Source organism: Purpureocillium lilacinum (genome assembly GCF_023168085.1).
Source record: "Purpureocillium lilacinum CBS 284.36 DNA, scaffold_5, whole genome shotgun sequence".
Lineage (NCBI taxonomy): Eukaryota > Fungi > Ascomycota > Sordariomycetes > Hypocreales > Ophiocordycipitaceae > Purpureocillium > Purpureocillium lilacinum.
Genome location: NW_027072115.1, coordinates 471,618 through 488,252, shown reverse-complemented (window position 1 = coordinate 488,252; position 16,635 = coordinate 471,618). Strand labels below are relative to the sequence as shown.

The 16,635-nt window shown below is 59.4% G+C and overlaps 6 protein-coding genes across 6 annotated transcripts; 3 read left to right on the top strand and 3 right to left on the bottom strand.

Annotated features, from left to right (window-relative positions):
* Positions 1-233: 233 nt before the first annotated feature.
* PLICBS_006747 (uncharacterized protein) lies at positions 234-2,630 on the top strand (the record flags this gene model as incomplete). Its single annotated transcript, XM_065601038.1, has 5 exons — positions 234-256; positions 312-438; positions 497-627; positions 682-962; positions 1,009-2,630. The coding sequence occupies 5 exons, from the start codon at positions 234-236 to the stop codon at positions 2,628-2,630; spliced, it is 2,184 nt and encodes a 727-aa protein (XP_065457110.1).
* Positions 2,631-3,155: 525 nt separating this feature from the next.
* On the top strand, positions 3,156-4,404 carry PLICBS_006746 (uncharacterized protein; the record flags this gene model as incomplete). Its single annotated transcript, XM_018328213.1, has 2 exons — positions 3,156-3,231; positions 3,302-4,404. 2 exons carry the CDS (start codon positions 3,156-3,158, stop codon positions 4,402-4,404), a joined length of 1,179 nt encoding a protein of 392 aa, XP_018173242.1.
* Positions 4,405-4,703: 299 nt separating this feature from the next.
* Positions 4,704-5,096, bottom strand: PLICBS_006745 (DNA-directed RNA polymerase core subunit rpc10; the record flags this gene model as incomplete). The annotated part of the gene is made up of 2 exons (XM_065601037.1): positions 4,704-4,728; positions 4,879-5,096. The coding sequence occupies 2 exons, from the start codon at positions 5,094-5,096 to the stop codon at positions 4,704-4,706; spliced, it is 243 nt and encodes an 80-aa protein (XP_065457109.1).
* A 494-nt stretch (positions 5,097-5,590) lies between these two features.
* Positions 5,591-6,823, bottom strand: PLICBS_006744 (uncharacterized protein; the record flags this gene model as incomplete). The annotated part of the gene is made up of 1 exon (XM_018328212.2): positions 5,591-6,823. One exon carries the CDS (start codon positions 6,821-6,823, stop codon positions 5,591-5,593), a length of 1,233 nt encoding a protein of 410 aa, XP_018173241.2.
* Positions 6,824-7,925: 1,102 nt separating this feature from the next.
* PLICBS_006743 (electron carrier) lies at positions 7,926-8,945 on the bottom strand (the record flags this gene model as incomplete). The annotated part of the gene is made up of 2 exons (XM_018328211.2): positions 7,926-8,227; positions 8,312-8,945. The coding sequence occupies 2 exons, from the start codon at positions 8,943-8,945 to the stop codon at positions 7,926-7,928; spliced, it is 936 nt and encodes a 311-aa protein (XP_018173240.2).
* Positions 8,946-11,049: 2,104 nt separating this feature from the next.
* PLICBS_006742 (uncharacterized protein) lies at positions 11,050-15,580 on the top strand (the record flags this gene model as incomplete). Its single annotated transcript, XM_065601036.1, has 6 exons — positions 11,050-11,390; positions 11,514-12,296; positions 12,410-13,083; positions 13,346-13,825; positions 13,881-15,494; positions 15,576-15,580. 6 exons carry the CDS (start codon positions 11,050-11,052, stop codon positions 15,578-15,580), a joined length of 3,897 nt encoding a protein of 1,298 aa, XP_065457108.1.
* Positions 15,581-16,635: the final 1,055 nt, after the last annotated feature.

Here is a 16,635-nt window from a genome sequence, read left to right as displayed (position 1 = left end):
CCTGAGCGAACCACCAATGTGAGCTTCGAGTTCCTCTCGAGCCAGATCTTGATTGCTTCATTCACCTCAGCGCCAGCCGCGTCCAACCTCGCTCGATGCACGGTCTCGCTGCCCGTCCCTAACTCTGGAACCGCGCGCGTCAGGATTCGATCCCCTCGACCGTACCCGCTCGCGAACACCCTGCCAATTACTGCCCGTCGTGCTCTCGCGACTCCTGAGGGCGCCTCGTCACCATGGTCGCGCCAGCAGTGCCCGAGTGAGAACACCTATCGCGAAGCGGCCCAACCTGCGCATTGCTAATCCCCTCTCAGCCTGACCGAAGAGGTCCTCCACGAGTCGATCGATGCCAGAACGGAGTCGCTTGTTGCGCTGCGGGAGCTCGGCCCGCCGGATCTCGTCCACCTGGTCAAGCAAGGCGTGCGCAATTCTGGCAAGCAGGTACTACATGACCCCCTTGAGCAGATGCGGCTGAGGGTGCAAGCTCTAACTCGTCAAGACTGGCATCTATCACCATGTGACCGGCGTCGACGCCTCCTCGTCCGCGAGTCTCGCCGCGTACATCAATACCCTGACCTACAAGGATAACGGCCCGAATGCCACCTCCAAGATTGTTGAAGGCGTGTATTGGTACGTTTTGTGGCTCAATTTGTTGTGCACCACTTGCTGACGGATGACGCTCAGCTGCTACAATGCTTTCTCACGCCTGGACATGCGCGTGCACGTGTCTATCCCTGGCACCGTCGAGAGCTACTGCGTTGACGAGCGAGGCGAGAAGCGAAAGGCATCGGACGAGCTCTGGCTGGAGACGTATCTGTGCAGCGTCCTCAGGGCATACTCTTACGCCGACGACGGCAGCGGCGATACGATTCGGCGCATCGTTGGCGTCCGCCGCTTCAACCCCGTGACCAACACCGAGACCGAACACCGCTTCCTCCACGCTGCTGAGCAGCTCTTCTTCCGAGGTATGCACGTCGACGCCATCGAGCTGCTCGAACTAACTCTCTTCAGGTTGGCAGCTGGGATCAGATTCCGTGGTCCAGGTCCCAACAAACGTCTCGAACCACCTGACCACGGGCCTCCTCAAATACCTCCAAACGACCGGTCGATACGCGTCTGGAATCAACCTGTTCGAGAAGCTTCGAACGCAGAGCGTCGAAGTATCGTCCCTGCTGGCCAAGGTCCTGTTTATGGGTAATGAAGAAGTTTCAGGGGTCAAGACGCTCTACCACTCGCTGCAGGAGACGCCAATGGACTATGTCATGCTCGACGCGCAAGCAGAATTCCTCATTAAAAAGGCTCAAAAGGCAGAGACGCCAGAGGTCAAGGAGGAGCGGCTTCGGATGGCCCTGGGCTGCGCCGACCGCAGCACCATTGCCGCGCCGAGCGAGTTCGGAACGTGGGCCCGATTGGCTCAGGTCTATGTCGCGATGGAGGACTGGGAGAATGCTCTTACGACTCTCAACTCCTGCCCCATGTTTACATACCAGGACAAGGATACTCCCGTCATGCCCGAGCCGAAAGAGGTGCATCTTCCCATCCTGCCGGAGACGAGACTGGACGAGATCGACAGCGAGCCAGAGTCTCGGTTCTCGGAGCAAGTCGACGGCAGCCTTCTCGGGCTGCGCGCGGCGGCGTACCGCGGAACGTTCAAGGAGGCATACAAGATCCTGACGGAAATGACGGCCAAGATTGGCTGGGACCAGCTTCTCAAAATTCGAAGCAACGTCTTTGTCATGGAAGACGAGTACCGGACCGAGAAGCAGGAGGCGACCGGCGCGCCTTCAAAACGAAGCCCGAGCTTGGATGGCCTGCGCGGTACACCGGATCCCACCGCCAACGGCGGTGAGACGGCTGCGACGGACGAGAAGGAGGGAACAGAGGCTGAGGACTCGGAGAAGGACGAGAAGAACGGAGACGAGGAAGCCGACGAGACCGAGGACAACGAGGAGACGCTGGCGCCCAATGGTCACAGCAACGGACTCGAGAAGCCCTCGAATACTGTTGGTCCGCAGGAGGTCAAAGCGGACAGCGATAACGTACGCCCATACCCAATTGCCGAGGAGAGCGTAAATACTAACGAACGGCAGAACACCTCGAACGATGAGCACCTATCCAAGCTCAACACGAAGCGCCTGTGCGAGAGATGGTTGGACAGCCTGTTCATGGTGCTGTACGAAGATTTGCGGGTGTACACGATCTGGCGAACGCAGATGGCGCAGTACCGCGCACAGCAGATGCAGTACAAGAAGTCGGCAGAGGAATGGGAGATTCTGGGAGCGCTGGCAGAGCGGCTGCAGCATCTGGACGAGGCTGTCGAGGCGTACCGGGCGTGCCTGTCGCTGCGCTTCAGCCCCAAGGCCCTGGCGGGCGTGCTGCGCGTCTTCGAGAAGACGAAGAGCACGCGAGAGACGGTGGCGTCGGTCATCCGGCTGGTGACGTGGCAATACCGGTGGTATAGCGAGTTCAGCCCGGAGCTGCTGCACACGATCCGGACACTGATCGAGGATGAGGGCGCGGTCAAGGTGCGGAGCATCATCCAGGCGACGAGCCTGCCGCAGAACGTGCTGGACCTGACGCACCACTACGCGGCGCTGTGCGCAACGTTCCGTAGCAGCGGCACGGATGGCTAATGCCGAGATCGGCTCGGCGGTGGATGAGGGCGAGGGCATGCGAGGCTGGTCACTGAACGCGACGAATGGGTTGTTCAGGGCTTAGGAAGCTACAAGTGTGTCATTAGGGAGAGATGAGAGGCTTCGTGTGAGGTACTCCACAGCGGAGGCGCAATGGCAATACCGAGCTCTGGAGGATCAGTACATGTGCCTACTCTTCTTGACTATCCGGGAAGAGTGATTCTACCTAATCGTGGACGAGGGGGCCGGGCGAAGTGTGTCGCGATGGTGGACGTCGGGAAGCAGCTCAAGTGCCGGGTAGCTCAGGTTGGGGGCAAAGTTAAGCTGCGCTGCATCCGTCATCGTCGCGGGAGGGGCGGCGGCCGCAGCTGCGGGGCAGTTGACGTCGGGTGCCGCCAAATTTTTGGAGAGCGCCCGCCAGAGCTTCCACTTCCCTTTGCATCACCACCACACACGAACAGAGACGGCGCGCTCCCACAGCCATCTCACAAACACAAGCGCGCGGCCGTCAGAGACACATCCCTCATGGCGTCCTCGTCGTCAACAGGCGATGCCTCGGGCTCGCCGCCCCCGGTGGCCATTGTCTGCGTCGGCATGGCAGGTCAGGCTCCCTCTGCGTCGCATCCCACGAGAGAAGCCCGCCGCTCACCCTGATCTTCGCGTGCATACAGGCTCCGGCAAGACGACATTCATGCAGCGCATCAACGCGCACCTCCACGAGAAGCAGACGCCCCCGTACGTCATCAACCTCGACCCGGCGGTGCTGTCCGTGCCCTTCGAGTCCAACATCGACATCCGCGACTCGGTCAACTACGAGGAGGTCATGAAGCAGTACAACCTGGGGCCCAACGGCGGCATCCTGACGTCGCTCAACCTCTTCGCCACAAAAGTCGACCAGATCGTGAACCTGCTCGAGAAGCGCGCCCAGCCCGACCCGCAGAAGCCCGACCGCAAGCCCATCGAGAAGATCCTCGTCGACACGCCCGGCCAGATCGAGGCCTTTGTCTGGTCCGCCTCGGGCACCATCCTGCTCGAGTCCCTGGCCTCGAGCTTCCCCACCGTCATCGCCTACGTCATCGACACGCCGCGCACCGCCTCCACGTCGACCTTTATGTCAAACATGCTCTACGCGTGCTCCATCCTCTACAAGACGAAGCTGCCCATGATCCTCGTCTTTAACAAGACCGACGTCAAAGATGCTTCGTTCGCCAAGGAGTGGATGACGGACTTCGAGGCCTTCCAGGCCGCCCTGCAGCGCGATGAAGAGTCGGACGCCCTGGGCGGCGTCGAGGGCGGCGGCCACGGCGGCAGCGGGTACATGGGCAGCCTGCTCAACTCGATGAGCCTCATGCTCGAGGAGTTTTACTCGCACCTGAGCATGGTCGGCGTGAGCTCCTTTATGGGCACGGGAATCGACGAGTTCTTTGAGGCCGTCGAGGGGAAGCGCCAGGAGTTTATGCAGGACTACTACCCGGAGCTGCAGCGGCGGAGAGCGGAGCGCGAGAACCAGCGCCAGGCGTCGCGTGACAAGGAGCTCGGCAAGATGATGGAGGGCATGTCCGTGGACAAGCAGCAGCAGTCCCAGTCACAGCAGCAGGCGGCGGACGACTCGGACGACGTGGACGTGGCCAGCGACAACGACTCGGACGACTCGGACGAGGAGATCAAGAAGGAGGGGCTGCAGGAGCGGTACAATGCGGCCATGGGCGACAACGAGGACTCCATCGTCGCGGACGCGAGCTTCGCGAAGTACCTGCACAAGCAGCGGCAGTGAAGCCGCCTAGAACTTGGCTCATGGATCGGAGTTTGGGGTTTTAGGACAACAGGAATGGGTTCTTGTCGATTTAGATGCCGGTTTCAGAAGTCTACGGACAGACAAAAAATAATGATGATGCCGAAAAGGCGTTTTGATATGTAAATGCTGCTGCTTTTCAGCTGTGAATGACTCCCGTGAATGCCCTGTCAAACTCCAAACACCGTCACCCCCGTCTGTCATCATGGTCCAGTCCTCGACCCATGCCCGTGTTGACTCTGCTTGTTTCCCGTCTCGTATTGTGCTCATCTCCTCTCAGTCTATCGCGCCTCGAACTGAACCATTCTGCACACCCATTTGTCAGCGAACCACTTCCACGCGAATACGCTCAGACTCTTCCCCCCTTCTCGGCGTCCACGAACCAGCGCGGCCAGAGACGTGCGAGCAGAGTAACAGAAGAGCCAGGGGGAAAGGTAAAGGGAGAGAAAAACTCACCGCTTCGTGCGCTCCTTGTACAGCACCCTGCCCGCGCAGTGCGGGCACGCCACCAGCGCATCCTTGCTGAGCGTCACGCTGCCGCCGCAGTCGCCGCACAGGTACGTCATGGCCGAGCGGCCGCCGCCCGCAGCCGAGGCGTGCGTGTCGTGCGTCGCGCCGCGAGCGCCGGAGGCGGCGCCCGCGCCCGTGGGGACCTGGTACTCCTCGCGAGGCATCTTCGTCGCTGTTTCGGACTGCTTGCTCTGTGATCTCCCGAAGGAAGGATTTTGGTTTGGTGAGGTTTGGCGCTGGGTAAGGTAGGTCGTGCGCAGGGGTGTGGCAGGCGAGACGGAGGAGGGAGATGGCGATGCGACGTGAGGGCGCGATGGACGAGGTTGGACGGAGGGAGGGAGTCAAGCCAGTGGTGGAGGAAGCAAAAGTGGTGGCGGTGGGGGACAAGTTTGAAAAATGTCCGGCAGAATTGGGCGGTGAGGGGCGCAAGACGCCGGCACAGTGTGTTTTGTACTTCGCACTCACACTTACACGCCAACTGGAGTCAATGCTGTTCCCATCCCGCCTCGACATCACCTCACCAAACACAACTAGATGCGAAAGAGATTCCAATTTCCAACGCCTTCGCTGATGAAAGCACATATGAGCACATGGCCTACGGCCTGAACTTCCCACAAACTCGCACAATAGCGGCCACCCACCACCACCCACCAGCCGCTCACTTGCCTGCCGCGCACTCGCCCCAAAACTTGATCCCCAGGTCCCACGTATCCATGAAGCAGCTCGACGCGCTACGGTACGACAGCACGACGACCTCCGCCCCGGCGTCGTGCATCTCGCGCAGCGCGGCCCGCCCGACGGCCTTGCCGGCGCCGTCCCCCGCGGCCGTCGACCCGGCTGCGGACCCGGGCCCGGACGCGTCCTCGTCGCCCCAGACGGCGCTCCACGGCCGCGGCAGCGTCGCCCGCCGCACAAACTCGTCGCGCGGCAGGGCCTGCGCGTGTGCGAGAACTTGAAACTTGGCGATGTCGGCCCAGCGCACGCGCGTGAGGACTTCGTGGTAGAGGTGGCCCATGCGCAGGCCGTGGTCGTGCTCCGGCTCGGGCTCTGGGGTGCAGGCGGATGACGGCGGGGATGACGGGGACGAGGAGGCGTCGGACACTCGGCTGGACTCGGCAGACGACGATGAGGAGGAAGAGGACGACGGCGAGGAAGATCTGTCGCTCGCCTCCTGCCGGTGCGCCGTCGGCGGCGGCCCCTGCGGCTCAAACACCTGCATCTCCGGGTCATTGCGCGTGCCCGGATGGCGCAGGAACCCGACCCGCGTGACAGCCGGCTGCGACGTGAGCATCCTCTTCCACGACGCGCCCTCGCGCCGGTACGCGCTGTCGCCGCACCCCGTCTCCACGTGCAGCCTGTGCAGCGGCAGCCCGCGGAAGACGGTCCGCGCGCTCGGCACCGCAATCTCCTCGTCGAGCTCCCACAGCGCCTCCTCGAGCGTCACCTCCCCCGCCGCGGGGACCAGCTGCAGCGGGTCGACGGCGTCTCCGAAGAAGGGCCCGAAGTGCGCCACGAGCAGCGGGTTGTCGACGCGGTGCTCCTCGCGCGCCCGCCGTAGGTCCGGCTCCGTGACGGGGGCGGTGGGGTCGTCCGGATTGGAGGTGTTTCGGTCCGGCGGCGGCCGGCGCCGCTCGGGCAGGAAGAAGAGCCGTCGCTGGAGGGGCGGTGACGTCGTGATTAGGGCGTGCCAGGTGCGGCTTGCGCGCTGCGCGGAGGTGAGCAGCGTTTGCATGTCGACGTGCAGGAGGATCAGCTCGAGGAGCTCGCTCGTGTCGAGGACGCGCTGCATCGCCGTCGGGGCCGACACCTCGCGCACCGTTTCCACCACGGCCCGTCGTCGGACCTCATCATCTTCCTTGCCACCAGCTGTCTTGCCTCGCTTCGTCGCCATCCCATCCGCGAGCCGCTTTCCATTCCTGTCACGGACCGTGCCGCATCCGCTGTCGCACAGCCCCGCCATCGTAACCGTAGATATCATCGTAGACGGCCGTCCTGCTCACTCACCGCAGCGTTTGTCTCTTTGTAGGAAACGCGTTGTAGCCAGAGCAGCTTTGTCTGCAGCCACGCATAGCACGACCGCGGCCGCGGCTGCGGCACGACAGCTGCCTGCTCTTTTTATTTAACTCCCACCGCTGAGGCTGGACTCACCATGCCACTCGCCCACGCGGGCCTCAGCTCAACGCCTCGCGCGCCCAAATCCGGGGTGCGGCTGAAGACCGCGACCACAGGCCAGGCCCGACGGGCCCAAGCAGTTCAGTGGCGCGCTCGCTCCCGAGATCTAGACCCCAATACTTTGCCGCGCGCTGTCGTTCACTAGGTACTATCTAATACTCGCACGTATCGCATGTGTCGTCGTAGTCGTCTGCCTGTCAGCACCCCGTCACTGCTGATCGAGATAACTTCCTCAGCGGTACGCGTGTATGTACGCAATAGGCAATAGATAGACAGAAAGCCGTCGTCATCGCGAGCAGGCTCCAGCCGCGCAACAGATCTACTTCAAGTCGGGTCAGCACTTGACTGTCATGGCCCTCTTATCCTGCAGCCTGGGTTCGACGACACTTGTCGTACGTAGCACGGACACGTCAACATGACGACTCTTGAAGAAAAACACCGAGCGATATGGATACGGCGGGGTAGGCAGAACATTTTACCTTCTGCGTTTTGATGTCACAAGCTAGTTTCACATGGTAGGTAGTATGAAAATTCCATTCTTCGTGCCCTCGTCGATGAGGGTGTGCTCCGCATAGTCTATAGGCCGCTGCTTTATCCCGGCCGGCAGCCTCGTTTATAGCAAATCATTCAATCAGTCAAACCGACCCATGAGTTCCCAGCAGACATGGTGTATCCATCCGCAATAACCCGCTCGGCGCCTTGAACGCCATCCATGAGAAACGTAAGAAAAAAAGGACATAATGCCATGACCCAAGTTTGAACCCGCCACCCTTTCATGAATCCGATGGCATGCAACGTATAAATCACCGACGAGGGAGCCTTTACAGCTGGGCCACGTCGTTGAGCAGGCGAACCTCCTCGCCGGGCTTGAAGGCAGGCAGACCGATGTAAGGGCAGGTGCTGCAGCGGAAGGCGTCGCCGAGGGAGCAGTTGTTGCAGGAGCCCGTCTTGCCCTCGACGGTGAAGTCGAGCTCGTTGAGGTCGTTTGCGTCGAGCTTGAGGGCGCCGAGCCCGGCGTCGGCCTCGGCGCGGCGCTGCTTGTCCTCGGCCTCGAACTTGGCGGCGAGGCCGCACGTGCAGTCCTTGCAGGGGCGGCGGCGTTTCTGGGGGTTGCAGTTCTCGGCTGTTGGCAGAGAGTCAGCGAGATGCTCATCAAGCGCTCTTGGCGCAAGTGGAAGGGGAAGAAGGGCTGGAGGGGTTGACTAACGCTGCACCGGCCGGCGCTTGAGGTCTTCCTCTGTGAGCAGGTCGTTTTCATCGATAATCTCGTCGTCGTCGTCGAGGTCATTGAGGGCGCTCAGGTCAAACTTGACGGCATTCTCATCGACAGCGGCGCCATTCTTCTGCGGCGGCGCAACGCCGTTCGTCTTCTTCTTGCCCAGCCGCAGGGGAACGACCGTCTCCTCCTCGTCGACCTTGTCAAACGCAGCGCCGGCGTCCCGCTCGACCAGGCCCGCGAGGATAGCCTCCTTGGCGTCGCGCGCGCCGGGGCGGCCGCTCTGGAAGCGCAATGCGGCACCGGTCCGCATGGCGGGCACGAGCAGGGCGTAGACGTCGCGGCCGAGCTGCTGCAGCGGCACGGACTCGGGGTCGGCGAGGACGAGGACCTGGTCGTAGGCGGCGGGCGGCAGGGTGACGAGCCGGGCGGCGAGGCGGTCGAGCATCTGGATGTCGGTGCGGGCGCGGTCGAGGCCGGCGAGGGCGTCGCGCAGGCGGTCCTCGTGGGCGGCGACGGACGGCGGGGCCAACAGCAGGGTGCGGGCGGCGGCGGCGGAGGATTTCGTCATGGTGGCGGGGCGCAGGTCGAGGTCGTCGGACGTGTCGATGATGACGGGGGACATGGCTGCGTCGTGTGTGTTCGCCAGCGGCGTGCGGCTGCGGTGGTGTCTTGGGGCAGGAACTGGACTGTTCCCTTGGACGAAGCCTCCTGAGATGGAAAAAGACGGGATGGATGGCAACGGCAAAGCGCAGTAATGAGGATTGGTGGTAGTGGTGGCGTGTGGAATAGCGGGCGCTACTACTTGTAACTTTTGCCATCCGAGTTCGGCTGCGGCCTGTGAAAACGGGATGGAAAATGCTGCGGGGTGATTGGGTGACTAATTGCCGTGCCACATTAGTCACGCCCGTCCGCCTATCAAGTCGCCCATTGGATGGGCGCCGATGGGCACTGGAAAAGGGCCTGGGCAGGGTCCGCGCCAGGGGCCGCTGTCGCCGCTATTGGCGGCCTGGCCCCTCCAGCGTCAGGCCCCCGTCCAGCGCGTCCAGCGAGTCGCGAGCGCCTGTTTGTCATCCGTGGCACGAGCCTGATAAGCCGGCTGAGTCCACGGAGATGCTCGCGCTCTCTTGGCTTTGGCGGGCGGTGGTCTGACTTGCGCTCTCCAGGAGGGATTGGAGGTATTTCCAGGGAGGTTCGGTTCCTCGGGGCACTGCGGAGGCGCCTCGGGATTCACGCCGAACCTCGCTGTGCACCCTGCCCTAGCACATACGATGGACGCTTGATTCAACCTTGGATGCCCTCCACTCTCTACCCATAATGTCGTCAATCTCGTCGCTCTTGCACGTCGGATCGTGCGCATTGTTGAATCGGACCCGCGGGCCATGAGGCAGGATGATGTTTGCACTGCCGCGCCCGACTCTAGCCTATCCAAGCATGTATTTAGTCGGTACCGTTGCATATGGGTGCAAGTACATAATATACATGATAGACTCCGACCACTTTGAGCCATCGAGGCCTTTGCTTGTATCACCGCGGCGGTGCTGGATCCATCATCCGGGTATCCGTCTTACACCCGATTTGTCCCCCCTCTGCCCGGCGTTTGCTGCTCGCCCGCCACATCCTCCGACATCGAGTCCCAAGCATCTTGCCAACGCCCGATAAATTCCATGGCCTCGTCAAACCTGAGTTGCGGGATTTCTTCAATCTCGTCGTTTGTCTGCGGGAACGCCAGCCTCTCGGTCACCGCAGGGGGGCTCTCCGTGTATCGGTCCAGCGACGCTGTAAGCCGTGGCTCGCCTCCAGCACTAGCGCATCTCAAGTCAGCGCCTCCCGGCCTCAGCTCGCCATGGTCCATCCACTTACCGACTGCCGGCGCTTAGGGTCGCCGACGGGGTAGAGCAAGTAGACATTTCTAAATCATGATGCCGCTCAACTAATAATTATGTTTGCTCAGGCGAGCATCAAGTGAGTGAGTTGATGTCTGTCGGCATGCAAAGGGCGCACCCTCGGCGGCTTTGCAGTATTTATCCTCCATCTCGACGAGAACCTACAAGCTGACAAGTTGACTTAGAGCCGACCTTGGGACATCACGAGAAGCGCCGACCTCAAGCTACCACATGTGTTTTCTTCCGTTCGTCGCGTGAGCGCGAACCGCTCTGGCCATGAGCGCTGCTGCGGCCCAAAGCACCAGCGGTTTGACCCCATTGTGCTTTTGCCTCTCACACTCACGGCCTACGCAATCCCGGCGCCAGTCAGCCAATGGTTGTGAAAAGCACGAGGTGCTCTTGATGCATGCGTTCGCTCAGCCGCTCGCCTCCTCGCCTCACTTTGGGGGCGGAGCGACATGGAGGCAGGAACGGCATTCCCCCACCAGGGAAGGAGCATCCCAGAGCATCCCAACTCAACCTCTGACACAACTTTGTCATCCAGTTCGTTGGCGCCGCCCAACGGCAGACTCGAATCCTTCCCACCGGCCGAGAGGGATCAATTGTCCGTTTGGCGAGCTCGCGACTCGGTTCCACCCTTGCGCCGCTACCGCGGAACGTCGTCTCATGAAGGGCATGCGCGTACATGACAGCAATTGCCTGCCAGGAGGCGTCATTGCCTCACCGTCGACGCCTTCTCCGCCCTTAGTCGACGGCTTCGAAAGAAACCCCCCTTAGACGCACACAGGCCCAAGGTGAGGGCGGCTAGACCTTCTCGTTATCGAGCCTCCGCCGGGAGCCAACATGGTCTCTCCCTCTTCTACAGCTGGCAAGCGAGCCGCTGGCAGGTCGGCGGCTGGCCCGCAGAGAACAAGAGATCGATACCGAATCCGACGCCTAAAGCACGACCTAAAGCACGATGACGAACCCGACGCATCCGACGAGGAGGCGCCGCAAAAGACCGACGCCATCATCGCCCCGCGCCCCAGGATCTCCGACTTCTTCAAGAAACCGCCTGGCAGCCGCATCACTGCAGCCGAATGGGACGCAATAAAGCCAAAGTTTACCGAGCTTTACATTGCCGAGGAGAAGCCAATCGATCTGATTGTCCGGCTGCTTGCCAAGGATTTCGGCTTTCATGCTACGTGAGCCGTCTCATTGACCCTCCACTCTTGCAGTGCGTGATGCTGATTCGAGAAAAGCCACCGACAGTGCGTTTCGATAGCTGGCGATTGCCAATCCATGCATTATGGCTGACAAGTTCTCAGATGTGTCTACCGAGTCAAGCTATGGGGCCTCGACAGGATCCGCAAAGGGGAGACGAGGGCTTCGTCCGATCACCCGCGAACGCGGTCAGCAGTCCGCAATCAGGAAACCAAGGAGGACCCCTTGATCGCGCAATTTGGCCAAGTGCTGGGTTCAAAGCTGCGAGCCTTGCCCGCCTTCGCTAGCATCTCAGGCAAACTGCCTGTACGACCTCCGACAGATACTTCCAAATCCGGTGTGCAAAACTTTATCTACGGAGCGCCAGAGTACAAGGAGCACAGAAGGATGGAGTCGGAGAGATCAAAAGCATGGAGGATGATCGACAAGGGCTTGGAGCTGCAACCCCAGTTTGAGACCCGGCGCCTACTTCCAGACGACGATCACTGGCTGGACGCCTTGGGCCCGGACCCAACGCAAGAGGAAGGCTCTCCCGAGGCCGTCACGTCTCTTGATAGACATCAGCCAGGGCACAGCGGAGCGCTATTCACTGACTCGGGCTATGCATCCGGGCCCATGGCCAGGCTCTTGGGAGCAAAAGACGCGCAACACTCACTCGAAACCCGAGCGAATCCACTCGGCGTTGCGACGAGCGTTGAGGACGACACGAGAACATGGTACACGGGCCCATCAGCAGATGACAACATCACCGCCCGACACTATATCGAAGAACTTGCTATTAGCATTTATAGTAACCTTCGGTTGAAGGAGCACGGCGGACAGTGGGAGGACATTGGCCACTGCGCGCCAAAACTCCTCAAAGCCTTTGCTATCAAGCTGGGCCATTTGTCCAATACCCCAATGCACCTTGAAGCCATGCGATTTATACACAAACATTGCAGGCAAGTCTCTAAATAGAACCCATCAGGCACTTTTTGTGCTAACAAAAGTGTGCTTTCAGCGAGATTGCTGACCATATCGAGATGTTGTACCGGCATGGGAACGATCCGGCTGACGTTCAACGGGACAATTCTTCCGACATGTCACTGTCTGAGAAAATGGCCTTGTGGTCTAGAAACGAGGATGTAACGATTGTTGAGCCCGATTGTGGCGATGTTCCCGTCATGGAAGACGAGAGGATGTCTCGCCCCGAGGCAGAAGAGGACCAACTTTCCGACGGCTCTGGACGACTTGTGGCTGACGGCACTGGTGCTGCAGAGCTGTCTGCATACATGGATCTTATCCTCGACAGCCCTGCCTATAAGTGGCTGTTGTCCAGCCTAAGGAACGAGACGCTCTTAACGGTCAATACCTCAGGAGGGGAACCCGGCGACGACAGCATCAAATCCAAGATACTGGACAGGCTTCCCCGGGGCGAGGTCAGCCGACGCAGAGCCCCACTAGTCTACGACGTTCAGTTTGAGCTCGTTTGGTGTCTGAGCAATTTTCTAAGCCGCCTCAAAGACGGAGGCGAATCCTCACTAGCCGGTGACTTTAGCATAATTGGAGGCTCGAATTCATTCCAGGCAACCTACTCGTTGCCGTATTTCAAGCAGACCTGGGCGTCTGGCTCGGAGCGCCTCCTCCGACTGATACAAAAAGCCCTGGTTTCGCCAGACCAACACCCCTCGACAGGTATGTAGACATCCCACAAAACTTGTCGATACCTGCGAAGAATTGATATTGACACAGCCCATACATATAGAGGTCCTGCTTGATGGGACCGAGTTGACATCATGGGTAAAAAGCTCGCAGTTATTCCTCAGAGCACGAGGCACTGCCTACTCAGTCGCAGAATGCGGTGAACAGTTCACCTGGCTCAGCGCCGCTTGGTTATCCCGAGCGCTGCAGCAGGAGACACACCACTGGGCTGGATACTGCAAGCCGATGGTTGCAGTCGCTTCCGTCGATCGCCACGCTCGATATGCAGAGGTGAACACCGTAATGCGGCTGATACAGTACGCTTCGTTCAATATTGGTTTTCAGTTTGGTCGAGATGAACACGACATGACCCGCACGGGTGTGGGCAGCTGGCGTGGTCTCTTCCGAAACCCTGTCGCCATCAAAGGCTTTCCGATACTTCGCCGTCCTGCCTCTTGCCCCGGACTGGAACTTTCAATCAATATGATGAAGGAGCTTACCGGCACGGGACAGCTCATGAAAGCCAGCGGAAGGGTCTGCATCAAAGGCTCACGTGGCTCACTGGTCTTGTACCGACTGCTCCAAGACATCGTCATCTGGACTGTGGCTCTTGGCTCGCCTGGAGATCCTCTATTCACGAGTAAGAACCCTGCTTTATCGGCTGAGCAATTGGAACGACTCGACCTCGCGTTGTTTGAGTCGGCGCCGTGCAGACACATCGTTGTCGATCATCTTGGTAAGTAATCCTATCGCCGGACGACGAATAGGCCCAGCTAACTCCTGTCTTGGAGACTACTTCGTCCCCCAGTCTGCGGCTGAGCATCCCCTTTTCGGTAGCAGCCCAAGCAAGTACTCCGCCGAAAAGTACCATGGGGCCGACTCGAACCCACCGCCATCGTCTTGCTCAGCAGACGGCGATGTTGAATTAGATCTGGTTGGTGGCGTCCAAGAGGGCATCGCACCAAAACTTGAGACAGCAAGTCCGGAATCCGAATTGACCCAGTATTCGATAGCCAACAATCTATTTGACCGTGTTCATCCCTCAGATCAATGCACTACGAGAGGCGCAGCTCGAGGCGACAGGACTGAACTCGCGGAAGAATCTCCAGATGTTACGACGATTTCTTCCGACTCAATAGACTCAGATATGCTGTCTATACCAGACTTTTCAGAACGACTTGATCCCTTCGGACTAGGACCTACGGCGTGCGAGGTCCTTACTCGGGTACTTCACTTGTTGATGGACGAGTGGCAAGTCTGGATCAAGAGCTGTACGCAATCCTCGGAGGCGAGCCATCAACCGTGCACAGCAGGATCGTCGCAGCCAGGGGAGCCGCCCTCATCGGCAACCGGCTCGTCTCTAAGTCTCAAGAGAGACAGATCACCGGAGGATCAGGACGAAGACTCCCGGCGACGGGGCTCCGCCTTACCAGTGAAAAGGTCCAAATCTGATGATCTGACGCGTAAACTTTTTGCGTGTCCATTCTGGAAGAAGAGCCCTTCAACGCACCAGATGTGCTTCTCCATGAAGCTAGGAAGGATTAGAGACGTGAAGCAGCACCTCGCGAGAAAGCACACGCCAAATTATTATTGCGAAAGGTGCTTTGAGGTCTTTGAGCAGAAGCAGAGTCATACCGCCCACGTCATGTCCGCAGAATCCTGCCATCCTCGCCCGCTTGAGACATTGGACGGCGTCTCCAACGACCAGCGCAAGGCACTCAGTAAAAAGTCGAAGCGGTTGCAGACGGCCTCGCAGCAGTGGTACGCAGTCTGGGACATTCTATTCATTAACACCCCTCGGCCGGAGTCTCCTTACATGGACTTTGAGCAGTCTCGAGACTTTGACAGTTTCAGGCGGTTCTGTTCACCCCGTGTTGGCACCGTGCTCGCCGAGCAGCTCACAGACGAGGTCCTTAGAGCAATGCTGGGAACTCCCACGTCTGAACGGCTGCCGATGGTCCGGCAGCTTGTCGAAAGTGGCTTCCAAACCGCGTGGGAGAGTTTTGTGGCTACCGCTGCCACGGTGGCCGTCGACGAGGAGACGCCCCCAATAGGCGACTCCATCAGCAGCGAGTTTCCTTGGACGAGCCAAGCTCAGACTCGAGATACGTCTAGCTCATCAGAAGAGCAGTTCCAGGTCGTGCATGGCCAATCGGCGCGACCTACGCCGCAGGACTTGGTGTCTGCTTCAATGCCGGCTGCAACCTCACAGCCCCATGAGCTTTTGCAACGCAACATCGAGCCACAGCCAGAGGCGGCTGCCGAGTCAGCAAACGAAGCCGCCCACGAAGCAACAGATGCGGGTTATTTCGACTGGGACGATATTGGAGCCTACATCTTTCCTGACGATTCGCTAGAGCCCGTGGTCGGTGGTCCCTTCTTCGACGAGGAGCCATTTGAACTTGGTACCAGTTTCGCTGGGGAGTTCGTACAACATGAAAGTCCCCGGTGTTCAATACAACATCCCCAATCTGTGGAACGGCCAGCCTGAGACCCGTCCTTCGGCGTGCATCGCAATAACAGCATTGCAGTGCTACACATCACATCCCAGCCCCCAGTATCACAAACAGTGCCGGTCAACACATTCAACTTTTGCTGATAAGACCGGCGCTGTTTTTCGCACCCACATACCCAGTATCACAAACAGCATTTCAGCACTGCGGACAATATCCCAGCACTCTGAACGACATTCCAGTACTACAGATAACATCCCAGCATCAATGGCAACATCCCCGTACTGCACATATCATCCTAGCATACAGTGGCAACATTCCCGTACTACAAGTATCATCCCAGAATCAGTGCCCACATCCCCGTGTCACAGATTACAGCCCAGCACTGCAGATTATGTCCCCGTACCACAGATTATGTCCCAGCACTACATATTACATCCCAGTACTGCAGACTTGTGCATCTGCTGTTAGTGGTCAGGCTTAGCGGATAGGGCTCGTTTCGTGGCTAGATATAAGGTCAACACCAGGGTTAATTCGGCATGTATTCTATGGTCGGTTGGGTTGATGGGATTACCGCAGGCGAGTTGATGAAGCCGAGAGACTAAAGGGCGTCGGCTGAGGATGTCGGGGATGACTGAGTCGTCCGCGGCTCTCAACTGAGAGACGCCAGGGATCAATCAGTGCGTGCCTCTGCCCGGGAGACACTAGAGCAGGGAGACGGATATACCCCAGGTGTCACTAGATGACACAAGTGGCTTGTTATGCAGGCTCAATGACCTGATGGCTGTGTCTGTAGAACTCGACGTGGTATCGTGCTGATAGACTGGGAAACAGTTGAAGGAAATTTGGGAGCGGTGGCTCCAGGCGACAGAGGACTTGATGCCACAACGCCGTTGCAAGCGGGGAACTCGTGAAAGAAGGAGCAGCGCGGCACTGAAAACGACCTCGTCCCATTGTCCGCCGCTCCGAGCAATACGAAGGGTCGACTCACTGAATCGCCAGCAATGCATTTAATCCATCCAAACCGCTATGCCTCAACTACCTGCACTCACTCACTCACTCACTCACCCATCCGCCCGCCCATACCATACGT